The following is a 12780-nucleotide window of genomic DNA, read 5'->3' on the forward strand; positions in this document are numbered from 1 at the left end:
TATTCTTAAGTAATTTAATTCTCATAACAAATTTAATAATTTACCTTAACAAATACATTATTTACAGTTAATAATATTAGAAATAATGAAAATATATGTAAATTGAATTTAGTCAAAAGTAAGTAGTATGTATATTAAATAAACTTTAGCTCTTTGAAAACCAATATCTATGATTATCAATGAAAATTATATAAAAAATACTGCTACGCAATAAATTCTCGATGCTTTCCCAATCATTAAGAGCATCAATAACAATTTAATTCTAATTATACATATATTAAAAATGATATAAATAAAAAATGAATATTTAAACAGGTTCTGAAAAATTTGCTAGTAATAGATTAACTCTAAAAAACATTATCATCATTGTAGTACAGACAGAATTTTGGTTTTAGAGGTATTTTGGGACTTATCAATACTTTGGCTTTTTGCATCTATTGACGACGATGATGATTGTGATGATGATGATGATGATGATGATGATGATGATGATGATGGTAGTGATGGTAGTGATGGTGGTGGTGGTGGTGGTGGCGATGGTGATGGTGATGATGATGGGTCTTTGAGTAAAATTTTGCCTCCTTTTAATTGTGATGTCTCTAACGATTTTACATATGATAAAATTGAAGTCCATGCTAAACTACAAAAACTAACGTAAACAACTCGATTTCGTTCGGGAATGAAGACGAAATTTATTGTCTGTAGCACTGGCCAGACAAACACCCCAATCTGGAACAACAAATAACATTAATTAATTGATGGATAATTGAATAAGTAATAAATATTTTGAATCAAACATCACTTTATTGAAATAAATCATTTTTCAAAATTAATATTTTCAATACTTACTTTCCAAGTAGGATAAAATTTGTTTTTGACCTCATCTATACACACAGACACTGGTTTCATTTCTAAGAGGTTGATACCAAAGAAAAAGCAACAGATTGCAGCAGGACCATAAGATACTTGTTCTACTAGTGCCTAATACATAAACAAAAAGTTCATTCACATATGAATGAATCAAGAAAAAAGTTTCTAATATAATTTTATCTTAAAATAATGAAGAAATTTGTTAAAAAATGTAATAAAAATTTTTTTTACCTTAGTGATGGCAGATCTCAAATTGGCTTTTGGCCATAAATATGTAGCAATTTTGAGCCAAGCATATAGTGTAGGACCTACAAAGAATCCTCCATAAATACTAAACCTCAATGCTTGCATATAATCTAATTTTTCTTTTCCAGCTATTTTTTGTTGCAATAAACAAGCTGTTGGCCAAATGACTGTGTAACTAGCCATTCCACGTACAATAGGATATCGCCGCGAAAATTCGCTCAATCTCACTAAAATAAATCTTGACTTCATTCTTTAGTGTTGCTGAAAAAATAAAATTTTTTATTAGAAAATCGACTTTTTTATCTGATATATTGAAAATGTAATATTTTTCTAACAAAATCAAATCACTCTGTTAAACTTATCAATACATTCTTGTTTTTATCATGTCAACAACAAAATAGTCAATAGTTAATAACTACTTACATTAATTTATTTAATAAATAATATACTTCTTTGTCGTTTCCTGGTTTTACAGTACAAGGAAATTTAAATAATCCTACATAATTATATCAATTTTACCACGTTATCTGATTATAAATTAACGTTATAAGTATAATTATTGGATTTATTGATAAAAATGTTTCTCGAAAACACTATCAGTTAACAATGACACATAAAGTTTCCAAATAAAAATATAATTAACATTTCTTTGTGAGTTTGTTCTGAGAAAAAATTATATTAAATGATAAAGAATACTAAAAATCGTGTATTCTTTCAAAATGTATTGATAAAACGTGGCTGTGATGTAACTAATGTTTTATGACAGTTAACAGCGATAAATTTATATCTTGACTTCTGGTCTTTCCAGCTAAAATATATATTTATATTTCATTTTTCCTCACCTGTACTTTGTACACTTAGTATTTGTTGTTCGATTATTATTGTTGTCGTTTTTTTTTCCTTTTAATCAGCTGATTTTACTTAGTTTCCCACGCGGGACGTTTAAATTTATCCACGATTGTCCCACGCTTTCAAATAATTTGACAGTTGATATTAGAACTTTTATTTTTAATAAAATCATGGGGATATTATTCACAAATACAATGACATTGTGCTCTAATGTGTATTTTGGCAAACAACTAGTGTAGCACACGCGTCACTCTTAGATTGTGACGAAACCGAATGATTCCATTCTTGTCTAACCTTGAATCAGCTAGAACTTCAATGATTTTTTTTACCCTATTGATCATTACACTTTTACGCAACAAATTAACGCACGCGCGTAATGCGAATATTCAAATTCCCCGCGTAAAACTGTACTTTAATTATTTTCAATTATTCAATTTACTGGAGAAATTAATTAAATTAAAAACAGTATTGATGCATTCGAAATTTAATGCAATTTTAATCATTATAATCATACTTCAGATGACAGATAGAATTTTACAAATAAAGCAAAATTAATTATTTAATAACTATCATTAAATTAAATTATCAGTGAGTTTGATTTTAATTATGCATTAGATCCTTACAAAATGGCTTTATTGTTACAATGACAAATTATCATATCTATTAAAAACATCTACAGGTACCTCTATTTATGACAACAAAAACACCGTATACAAATAAATCATTATGATATTCATTTACTCAAGAAATGAATACTTTGTCTCAATAAACGTAATTTCAATCATTATTTTACATAGTCTTTAAAAAGTTTTTTTTTATTCCGTTCTTGTCACTATTAAATTAGTTGATAATTTCTGGAATATTTTTCATTTTTCTACCCAAAAAATGACAAAAATTATAATATTTCTATGATTGATGTTCCCTTGTTCTTGTGAAGAAGTGTTATTTTGTCATTATCATTGAGAAAAAATATAAACACCTTTCACAAGTTTTATAATTTTATATTCAACTTATAATTGTTAATATATCAATTTGGTCACAATTGATAACATAGCGAACCTCAAGATGATATGAAATGTCAATAATAAGTCCAAAAACGATTGAATATTTATTCCTTTCAACGAGACCATTCTCCACTTACAATTCTAACCAATTCTCTTGCATCATATCATTTATGAAATATCAAACACTAAATTTCTTCGTGCAACCAAATTCACTTTTAACCACATTGTAGAATGTCAATAAAATAGCTACGTCAATAGTGTAAATTATTAATTAAATAATTATCTTCGAACAATATTCATTGAGCTGTAATATCAAACAAATCAAGTACTCCTTCGTGATCACTAAGGTTGAAGTGAAAATCTTTTTCACTTGGTGGTGGACTTAAACTTATTAACGGGCCACAGACTGTCAAAAAAAAAAAAAAATAAATTTAAAAAATACATCAAACAATTACAAAATCTAACAGTACTTATTCTATCAAATACTTACAATCTGAATAAAATTCATCGAGCAAACTAGAATCTGATTGAAGTTCTAAAAAAAAAAACAAATTTTATTATGAAATATTGATGATAACATAACATTAATAAATGAATATTCTTACTTGAGGTAAAATCGTTGAGTAATATTTTAGCATCTAATAAATCGGTATCTTCGGTTTCTTCGTCATCTGATAGTGAATCACGCTTTGCACTACTTTTCGATAATCTGCGAAAAGAAAAACACATGATACAAATAACAAATTGTAAAAATTAAGTCAGTAAATTATTACTATTGGTAATTCGATTGAAGTGTAAAAATGTGTATGGTACATTCCAAACTAATGAAGCTATTCATCACGCTCATTTGTCCCCGATAGTATACCAACCATTTATCTATGCTCAATGCAGACGATAAACTTAAACTTACAGTTTATGATGCGATTTGAGCACGTTTAAGACAAATAATTTAAGTAATGTAAAAAAAATTACCTAGACAACTTTCTCTTTGGCTTGGAATCATCTTTATTTTCACTCTCTGAATTCTCCCTTTTGATTCCTTTCACTTCTGATTCTTCTAATCTTTGTTCTAACATCTTTGTATCATACGTTTCAGCTAAAAGTGGCTGAACCATAAATACTTTTATTTCTCCTGACGGACTCTTTAAGAACATTTCATAATTCACATTTCTTGTTTCATTTTCTTCTATTTTTTCAAGGTTTGGTACTTTTAAAACTGTTTCTGGTGGTGCTTGTACAAGCAAAACAAATTCATTTGGATATTGTTCTTTTATATCTTCATATGTTACATAGGCATATCGTCGATTTTTTATATCACTTTCAATATTTTTTATACTCTGTTGTATCCACTGCATGTGGGTATCAAGAAGCTGTTCATGCTCCTCCAATTGCCTCAATTCTTCTTTTAAATCTCCAAGTTTTGCCCCAACTTCTTGACTGTTGCATCCTGGTCCTGCACCCCTTTGAAAATTAAAAATTTTCGATAGGTAAAATTATTCTGTTTATTAATTTCTAATTATTCTGTTTGTTAATTTCTGAAGACCAATTTGAAAGATAGATTTTTTAAAATGACAAAATTCTTGCCAATTGTATGTTTTTCAAATAATTAAATGATATAAAAGATTGTGTTCAGATTCTTTTATTCAGTATCAGATACGTTATTAAATAAAAGTTATTTTAGCAAATATTTCGACTTACTTCCATTGGATACTATTTTTACTTTTCTTTTCAATGAGTCCAATTCCTTCCAAAACATTCGTAATGTCATATATACGTCTTTTTTGACGTACCTCTAATAAATCGGCAGCCTGTAATAATTAATGATAAAAATTTTAAGACGAATTATGGAATGATTTAATAATGAAATAGAAATTTGATTACTGCTTTATATTAATAATATGTGATAAAACATTACAATGTAACTGATGACATCAGCATAGGTTATGTAAAATGTTTTTGTTTTGGTTAGAAGTACTCGAAATTAGGGTTAGAAATTTTTTTTACATCATTTTTCAGTTCCTAAGCATATTTACAAAAAGAAATATGATCTTGTTATTGGTCCTAATTGATACAAATTGCTAAATATTATTTTGTTTCAAAATTCCCGCAAGGAAAATAAATGGCGTGTTCTTTTTTCCATCCCCGCGTAGTAGCTTAACCTATCAAGCTTGATGTTAACAAGTGCTTTAACTTAAATCAATATTAAAATACTTACCACTTTCAGATCTAATACACCATCTTTTGCTTTTTGAAGAAGTGAAACAAACCGTGTAGTCAATAAACCCAAAGATTTCTCAAATCTACTTTGCTGATTGTCTGCCATTATATTTGTAGAACCGTTGTCAAAATTTTGAAAAGCTCTATGATAATCTTCGAAATTGGCGCAACAGCTTGAACGCTATCGCGCGCCACTAAAGGCGGATTTTTATTTAACATCTATTCATGTTTCCGTATTTGAAATTACAATAAAGAATTTAACGAATTTCAAACAAAAATGTTTCAAATTATAATGATTTTAGGCCACTTTATTTACCTTTTTAGGTGGTAAATAAATAATATTTTTTTCTACTATGTTATTGTTAAGAATATTGATTAAAACTTAATAACCGAATTATTAAAAATAATTAAGACAAATGATCAGTATAAAATTATTTTTATTATATTTTTCAATTTTTTCATTTAGGATACTATTTCATTTATCAATGTTTTTTACAGTACAATCAATAGAATTTTAAATTTACAAAATTCCAATAAATATAAAAAAAATTTTTGAAAATATATGTACAATAATAGATTGTTGCCTTTCATAATTCCTTTTCATGAAGCATTAAAATTATTTTGAAAATGGAAAAGGATATAGATATTCATAATTGGAAGTTGATGGTTCAGGACTTGGCGTCGAACTTGTTGATGATAATGTTTCTTCTTTTATTTTAAGATTTGTATTTTCTTTTTCTTTATCCTTATCCTTTTCTTTATCTTTGTCTTTCTCTTTTTCTTTGTCTTTGCATTTTTCTTTATCTTTTTTATCTTTATCTTTCTTCTCTTTATCTTTACCATGTTTATGATCATGCTTATGTTTATGCTTATGCTTATGTTTCTTTTTGTCCTTTTTCTTCTTTTTACCTTTACCAGAAGTATCTCCTTTTTGTTTATGCTCATCTGGTTCCTTCTTAAACATTCCTGGTTCAAATCCAACAGGGCCAGCTGTTCCCATCAACCCTGGCAGTGACGCTGAATTGTCACTGTAATATTCAGTCTTAACTTTACCATCTCCAGTCATTTCTCGATTATCATGATTTTGTTGTTTAATTTTTTTAATGTCCTGGTTATGATCTGGAGTACTTATAGATCCAGGAATTGATTCACGTGTAGGAGAAGCTTTCCTTTTGACTCCACTAGGACCAGGAACTTCTACATCAATCACTTCAGGCTTTAAATGATTTACAGTTTTCACTGGTTTTGGAGACTCTTCTTTGACAGGAGAAGTTGGAGTAACTTTTTTAGGTTTCATAAGACCTGCAAGTTCAGGAATTGGTAAACATAAAGGTCTTTTAATTCCATATAACGTATAATATAAATCAACAAAATCACATCTCAATTTAGAGTCATGAGATAACATTCCATTAATCAAATTCCAGATGCGATCTACTAACTCTGGTTGATCTAATCGATGTTTATTAAACTTTTCAAATGGAGGATTTTCTACCATCAACCTAACTAATCTGTGACGAACTCCAGGATGCGGATCTGTTTCTGCCATATCTAATAAAAATTCCAAATCTTCCCATTTACCATCAATTCTTGTGAAGTCAACCAAAGCTTCTAAAGCAGCTAATCTGACATCAATAAATTGACCATAAGCTGCATAAGCTTTAAATAAATGCGAATTACTCGGAAGATGGCCGAATTTTTGTAAAATTCTAATTACCTTAAGACAAGCTACGCTGACGGTATATTTATAGCAAGGTAAAAGTTTCTCCAAGTTTAAATGTCTTGTAACTTCTTCAAGAATAGCTTTAGTGTCAACTGATAAAGATTCAGCAGTGATAGCAGTACCTTGTTGAACAGTTATTACAGGAGTAACGGTAGCTCCTAAAGCTTCTATTAGAGCAGCTCGGTAATAATTATCAGAATATCTATTTTTGCTGTTATCATTATATTTAAATAAGTCCATTAAAAACGATAAAACTTCAGGAGGACAGATACCGTGGACATTTCTCAAACCAGCCATTGCTACAGGAATTGTTTTTTGTAAAAAATAATGTTGAAAATTAGAAAAATTATTTTGTTTAATAATTCTTCTACATGAAGCTGATCCATAAAGTTTTCTAAATATTGCCAACATTGCAGGAGGCCCGGCCCAAGTTGCCAGCATTGCATTTGCGACTTTCGTAAGACAATGAGCTGCTCTCAACCTCACTTTATAATAACAATGCTCATTTTCGATGGTGTCAGTTAACGCCAAGCGTGTGGCTGGTGTTGGATGATTTTGAAGAGCTTCAATGGCTTCTAGCTGAGCGATTACATCTCTTTCGTGCCTTAACTGATATTGCCATTGATAATCAGGTTGTTCTATTTGTACTGCTCTCATTAAAGTAATATCCGGGTCCAATCTGATCCACAACACTGGAGAATCGTCCATTGCAGAAAGGTCCATATCAACTTCTTCTCCAGTACAAAGTGGAATTTTCTTTTTTTTATTTCTTCGACTTTTACTATGACATGTAATATCTGCCTTTGCTACAGTACCTTCAATTTGTAAAGTGTGTTTAAATGTTCCATCCAATTCTTGAATATTTACCAAAAGTGGTCCGACATATTTTCTGATACCACGCTGATTAGTTGTATCTTGACGGATTTCTAACTCGACTGTATTACGTTTGCGATTGAAAACAAAACTCAAACTAAATTTTGCATGACCTCCAGTACGAACCCATTGATCAATAAATACAGCCATATCTTTTCCAGTCACTGTAAATATTGCTTTAGCAAACACATTTGTACTGATCAACATATGAGACCACAAACCTGAGTCAATTTTTTGTTGAGCAGCATTAGATGCTAAAGATAACTGTTTATTGAATACTTGAAGCAGTAGTTCTTGACCTATTCGATTCTCTAACATTCTGATGACAAGATGAGCTTTTTTTCGGAGTACTTCTATATACTTTGGTGACATTGTGTGAAGATTCCGTATAGGAAAGTAAAATCCAGGGTCTGGAGCTCGAGGTGCTGGTGCTGGAGTATTTGCAGCTATTGGAAGTGGTGCAGGAGGCTGAGAAGGATCTAATATAATACCTCCAAACTGTTCTTCATACTTTACTACTTCTTGTAATTCTGATTGAATCCATTCACGATATTCATTATTTCCAAAACATTTTTTGGCATATAATCCAGTTAAATACGTTGCAATTCCTTTTGGAAGCCAAAAATCTGACCAGTTTTGCATTGATATAAAACATCCAAAAAATTGTTCAGCTACTGCTTGAGCCATAGCTTTTTTAGTAATATAAACTTGATCGATAATTGGAGTAGAATGTAATAAATTTGTATTTAAAATACTCATCGTAGCATAAGCATTGATATCTTCATCAATTTCATCAACGAACACTTGTTTATAACAGGAATATGGATATCTATTAGATAAAGTTTCTTCGTAAAATTCAAATGCTTCATGCATGTATTTTGCGGAAACCTTAAGGGATGGCAGAAGTTGTGGAAGGCAAAAATGCGTAACTTCATGCATATATGGATCAACAAAAATTTCGAATGGTCCAACAGCTAATGCGATATTTGGAGCACAAGCGGGTACATTTAGAACATAATGAAAAGTTTTTCTTCTCATATCTGGAGTATATACAATTTCTACTAAATCACCACAAGACACTGCTGTCATAGAGTCGTCAACAGTAAATTCTAACTTCCATGTACAAGGTTCAGCGAAACTATCAACACATGGAAACCACAGCCTCGATGAATTTTCATAACTATAAGTATACATATGTGCACCTTTCTATAATAAAACATGAGCACAATTCAATAAATAATTTTCAAGATTTTATAATACTAAAACTATACCTCAGCTAAAGTTCCTTCGCAATTAGGCACAACGAAATGAACACCACCTTGAGGCTGTTCAAGCGAAAATTCTATCCCTATTCTCAAGCTTCTTCCTTCTCCAATAAGATGAGCTGCATCAGGAGGTACTTGAATAACCAGTTCACCTGCATTGTTATCAGGATCCACTTTCTGAGCTGCTGCCAAGTGTAAATTGGAGAAAAAATCCAAAGATCTCCTACAATATAATTAATTTATGCAGGCTAAATCTATCATAAAAATTTCCTAATAACAATATTTGTTATTACTCACTGTTTGCCATCTCCTTGGCAAATATCTAAAAATGGGTCAAAGTATTGAAAAGGAACTTCAAAGCTATCGTTCAAGCACACTCGATATATCCTACATTGTCGTGCATTTAATTTAATAATCCTAAGATTATCTCTGAGTGGAACAATAGTTAGTTCTACAAATCCCTACAGAAAGATAATCATTGATAACGTAGAAATAATACATGAAAGTTGATCATTACTAAAAAAATTTCTTCAATAAGTAGCTACTCACAATAATACTTTTTCGTTGAAAACTGATGCCTGTGAGACTAAGTATTTGATGAGCTGTAAATATACGAAATGGAAAAGCAGTTAGCTTATATTTGCTCAAATATCATATAATTGAAAAATTAATTATCTAAATATCTAATACTCCGAAAATTCCAAATGAACTTTAAACTGGATTTTTTGGAATATTAAATGGTTTTATTTATGTTCACAATAATTTTACTACTCATTTATAGAATACTTATAATTTAAAAGGCCGGCAATTATCAGCCGTTCGTTCTTTCTTCATTTTTCATTAATATTTAGATTTAAAAATATTAAATTACAATAATACAATGTAAATAAACTTGACAGGTTAGAAATATTAAGCTCCTTATTCAGCTCTGGCCGCTCTGACTGTTGTTTTCATAACGTAAATCGAGAGTCACATAGAAACCTATATCGATTGTAGTGCATTCATTCGATATATCGATAGAGTTCGCGACGGAGGGAACTTTTAAATTTTCTTTATCTTATATTCTAAGTAAAATGATGTCAATAAAAAATAATATAACTTACTCAATAAATGTAAAGCTAAATCAATTCATTAAAATATAATCGTCTTGATTTTTACAAACAAAAATAACTTATCAATAGGAAAAAAATAACAATGCTATCTGTATCGTTTACATTAGCGTTCAAATAGTAACAAATTATAAAGATGGGATATCAAAAAGGTCAATAGAGTCAAACATAACATGATAACTACAATCCATATTTCTCTGAATATTGTAAACACTATAAATATTTTAGTATAAATTCAAATCTTTGGTAGAACTCATTTTCAAGATGAATGATATTTGGTTTTACTATCTTCTACTGCTAGTAATTGTAGGTTTGAGTGCTGAAGAGTTATCTGATAATCCAAAAATAAAAACTTCATTAGGCGGAATCAGAGGGTTTTATGATTTTTCATCAAATGGAAGAAAATACGAAGCATATGAAGGAATTCCTTTTGCTCAACCACCAATCGGGGACCTTCGATTCAGAGTAATTATTTGTTTTTTATTGTTTTATTTCAAATTAATTTATTACTATTTTTCTGATATCTAGCCACCTCAGAAAATTAAACCATGGCTTGGAGATATAGTTGCAACTAAAACGGGATCTCCATGCATGCAATTCATTCATCATCCTCTTGATGCAAAAGAAAAAATTATTGGATCAGAAGACTGTTTATACTTGAATATTTATAAACCTGTTCTCGAAACTACAAAACTCTTACCAGTTATCATGTGGATTCATGGTGGAGGTTTCCAGTGGAATATGGATTTTAAAAACGGCAAATATGCAGGTCCAGACTTTCTTATGGATCGCGATGTCATCTTTGTTACCTTCAATTATCGTCTTGGACCTCTAGGTTGATATTATTTCTTACAAGTATTTAATTTAAACTTTATTATTTATTCACAATTTTTATATAATAACAATCAATTTTTAGGATTCATGAGTACAGGGGATGACCTTATCTCAGGTAATATGGGTCTGAAAGATCAAAGTATGGCAATCTCTTGGGTGAAAGAAAATATTAAAGATTTTGGTGGCAATCCCGATTTAATTACTCTCTTCGGATTGAGTGCTGGTGGAGTCAGTGTTCATTATCATTATCTTAGTTCTCTTAGTAAAGGTCTCTTCAGACGTAAGTGATTATAACAATAACATCAGTAATAAAAAATGATCTTGATTCATAAAATTCGTTATATTTTAGAGGGATTGTCTTTTAGTGGCACTGCTTTGAGTCCCTGGGCAATTACTGAAGCTGCACCAGAAAAAACAAAAAAAATTGCAACAATTGTGGGTTGTCCATCTTCAAATAATGATGAAATGATAATGTGTCTGAAGAGTCGTCCAGCTCGACACATTGCAAAAGCAGCCATGGATTTTATGCCTTGGTTTTTTAATCCAATGACACCATTTGGTCCGGTCATTGAAAAAGAAACCGCTGAATCACCGTTTATTACTGAAGCACCAGAAAAAATTATCAGCACAGGAGGTGTTTATGATGCACCTTGGATTACTGGTGTTGTACCTGAAGAAGGGCTCTACCCTGGTGCTGGTTAGTAAATTAATTTTTGCATATTATTTTAAACAGTAAACAATTGCGTAAAGTTATATTTTTGTGATTATTAACATAAAATATTATTTTCATAGATTTCTGTGGTGATGATATATTATTGAAAGAACTTGATGCTCGCTGGGATTCTTTGGTACCTCACATTCTGGATTATAATTACACTATTCCTCTTGATAAACAAATTGAAGTAAACAAAAAGATCAGAAAGTATTACATTGGCGACAGTCCAGTAGATAAAACGACAGCATGGTCGATTATCCACATGATTGGTGATCGTTTTTACACAGCAGGCAGTGTCAAAGCTGTCAAATTGATGGCTAAGTCTATAAATAAGCCAGTTTTCTACTATTATTTTACATACAAAGGAGCTGAAAGTTTAGGACCTATTATGATGCGCAAGAATATGAATTTTGGTACTTAATACAGATAGAAACAGAGATATAACAGTAACTGATTATATTTTTCAGGAATTTCACATGGTGATGATGCTGCTTACGTTATTAAGTTTGCGTCTATAAATCCAACAACGACGTCTAATGATCGAATGATGCAAAGAGAATTATTAGATCTTTGGGTGTCTTACGTTACTAATGGGTATCTTGGAATTTAAAATTTTCTCACTTTTTCATGTTTCAAAAGATAATATGTACAAAATGAATTATATTTACATGTAAATTATTACAGAGTTCCTGATGCTGGAATAAATTGGAAATCGATAGATCCATCTGAAGAAAAATTAACTTTTCTACACATTAGGGGTCCTGGTCAGCGACAATTAGATTCTGATGATAACTTTGGAAATATCAAATTTTGGTCAAGCATTGAATTTGATGAATAAATATTCATATCATGTAAAGTAAATGTTAAATTGATAGTTATTTATCATATAAATTAATATTAAAAATTTTGAAGTAATGAAATCAATAAATAAAAATATAACTTTTCCTGAAGTATGTTTAAAAATTCAACGCCATTGTTAAAAATACATTATCGTCTGTAGCAACTATTTACAAAAGTTTGTCCTGATAACAGCAGAAATGAGTTCCTTCTTTGTCAAGGATAAATACAGTTTAATACG

At 30.1% G+C, this 12780-nt stretch overlaps 4 protein-coding genes across 5 annotated transcripts; 1 reads left to right on the forward strand and 3 right to left on the reverse strand.

Annotated features, from left to right (window-relative positions):
- Positions 1–134: 134 nt before the first annotated feature.
- On the reverse strand, positions 135–2257 carry LOC118074986 (mpv17-like protein). Of its 2 annotated transcripts, none has more exons than XM_035096562.1 (4): positions 1540–1941; positions 1102–1377; positions 850–981; positions 135–729 (listed from the first exon to the last, which is right to left on the reverse strand). In XM_035096562.1, exons 2-4 carry the CDS (start codon positions 1363–1365, stop codon positions 364–366), a joined length of 762 nt encoding a protein of 253 aa, XP_034952453.1. In that variant the 5' UTR covers positions 1366–1377; positions 1540–1941; the 3' UTR covers positions 135–363. The 2 variants fall into 2 exon arrangements, with proteins under 2 accessions (XP_034952453.1, XP_034952452.1); XM_035096561.1 differs by lacking the exon at positions 1540–1941 and adding an exon at positions 1959–2257 and having other exon boundaries at positions 136–729.
- Positions 2258–2542: 285 nt separating this feature from the next.
- LOC118074981 (transcription factor E2F5-like) lies at positions 2543–5350 on the reverse strand. The gene is made up of 6 exons (XM_035096553.1): positions 5185–5350; positions 4668–4777; positions 3942–4430; positions 3575–3678; positions 3460–3504; positions 2543–3375 (listed from the first exon to the last, which is right to left on the reverse strand). Exons 1-6 carry the CDS (start codon positions 5290–5292, stop codon positions 3266–3268), a joined length of 966 nt encoding a protein of 321 aa, XP_034952444.1. The 5' UTR covers positions 5293–5350; the 3' UTR covers positions 2543–3265.
- Positions 5351–5690: 340 nt separating this feature from the next.
- On the reverse strand, positions 5691–9975 carry Taf2 (TATA-box binding protein associated factor 2). The gene is made up of 5 exons (XM_035096589.1): positions 9835–9975; positions 9594–9648; positions 9342–9505; positions 9051–9267; positions 5691–8985 (listed from the first exon to the last, which is right to left on the reverse strand). The coding sequence occupies exons 1-5, from the start codon at positions 9876–9878 to the stop codon at positions 5803–5805; spliced, it is 3663 nt and encodes a 1220-aa protein (XP_034952480.1). The 5' UTR covers positions 9879–9975; the 3' UTR covers positions 5691–5802.
- Positions 9976–10339: 364 nt separating this feature from the next.
- On the forward strand, positions 10340–12642 carry LOC118075020 (venom carboxylesterase-6-like). The gene is made up of 7 exons (XM_035096601.1): positions 10340–10618; positions 10682–10988; positions 11070–11267; positions 11337–11684; positions 11780–12115; positions 12170–12296; positions 12387–12642. Exons 1-7 carry the CDS (start codon positions 10418–10420, stop codon positions 12538–12540), a joined length of 1671 nt encoding a protein of 556 aa, XP_034952492.1. The 5' UTR covers positions 10340–10417; the 3' UTR covers positions 12541–12642.
- The last annotated feature ends 138 nt before the right edge of the window (positions 12643–12780 follow it).

Source organism: Chelonus insularis, unplaced genomic scaffold (genome assembly GCF_013357705.1).
Source record: "Chelonus insularis isolate UGA/USDA-ARS -01 unplaced genomic scaffold, ASM1335770v1 contig_144_pilon, whole genome shotgun sequence".
In the NCBI taxonomy this organism is placed as follows: Eukaryota; Metazoa; Arthropoda; class Insecta; order Hymenoptera; family Braconidae; genus Chelonus; species Chelonus insularis.

Bases quoted from the DNA above. Each gene is read 5' to 3' on its own strand.
- LOC118074986 (XM_035096562.1), bottom strand. From the start codon at position 1,365: ATGAAGTCAAGATTTATTTTAGTGAGATTGAGCGAATTTTCGCGGCGA. The intron at 982-1,101 runs GTAAAAAAAATT...TTTATGTATTAG, and splicing joins TGAGATCTGCCATCACTAAG to GCACTAGTAGAACAAGTATC. The intron at 730-849 runs GTAAGTATTGAA...TTGTTGTTCCAG, and splicing joins AATTTTATCCTACTTGGAAA to ATTGGGGTGTTTGTCTGGCC.
- LOC118074981 (XM_035096553.1), bottom strand. From the start codon at position 5,292: ATGGCAGACAATCAGCAAAGTAGATTTGAGAAATCTTTGGGTTTATTG. The intron at 3,679-3,941 runs GTAATTTTTTTT...TTCTTTTCGCAG, and splicing joins CCAAAGAGAAAGTTGTCTAG to ATTATCGAAAAGTAGTGCAA. The intron at 3,505-3,574 runs GTAAGAATATTC...TTTTTTTTTTAG, and splicing joins ACTCAACGATTTTACCTCAA to AACTTCAATCAGATTCTAGT.
- Taf2 (XM_035096589.1), bottom strand. From the start codon at position 9,878: ATGAAGAAAGAACGAACGGCTGATAATTGCCGGCCTTTTAAATT. The intron at 9,268-9,341 runs GTGAGTAATAAC...ATTATATTGTAG, and splicing joins TGCCAAGGAGATGGCAAACA to GAGATCTTTGGATTTTTTCT. The intron at 8,986-9,050 runs GTATAGTTTTAG...GTTTTATTATAG, and splicing joins GCGAAGGAACTTTAGCTGAG to AAAGGTGCACATATGTATAC.
- LOC118075020 (XM_035096601.1), top strand. From the start codon at position 10,418: ATGAATGATATTTGGTTTTACTATCTTCTACTGCTAGTAATTGTAGGT. The intron at 10,989-11,069 runs GTTGATATTATT...ATCAATTTTTAG, and splicing joins TTATCGTCTTGGACCTCTAG to GATTCATGAGTACAGGGGAT. The intron at 12,116-12,169 runs GTACTTAATACA...TATATTTTTCAG, and splicing joins GCGCAAGAATATGAATTTTG to GAATTTCACATGGTGATGAT.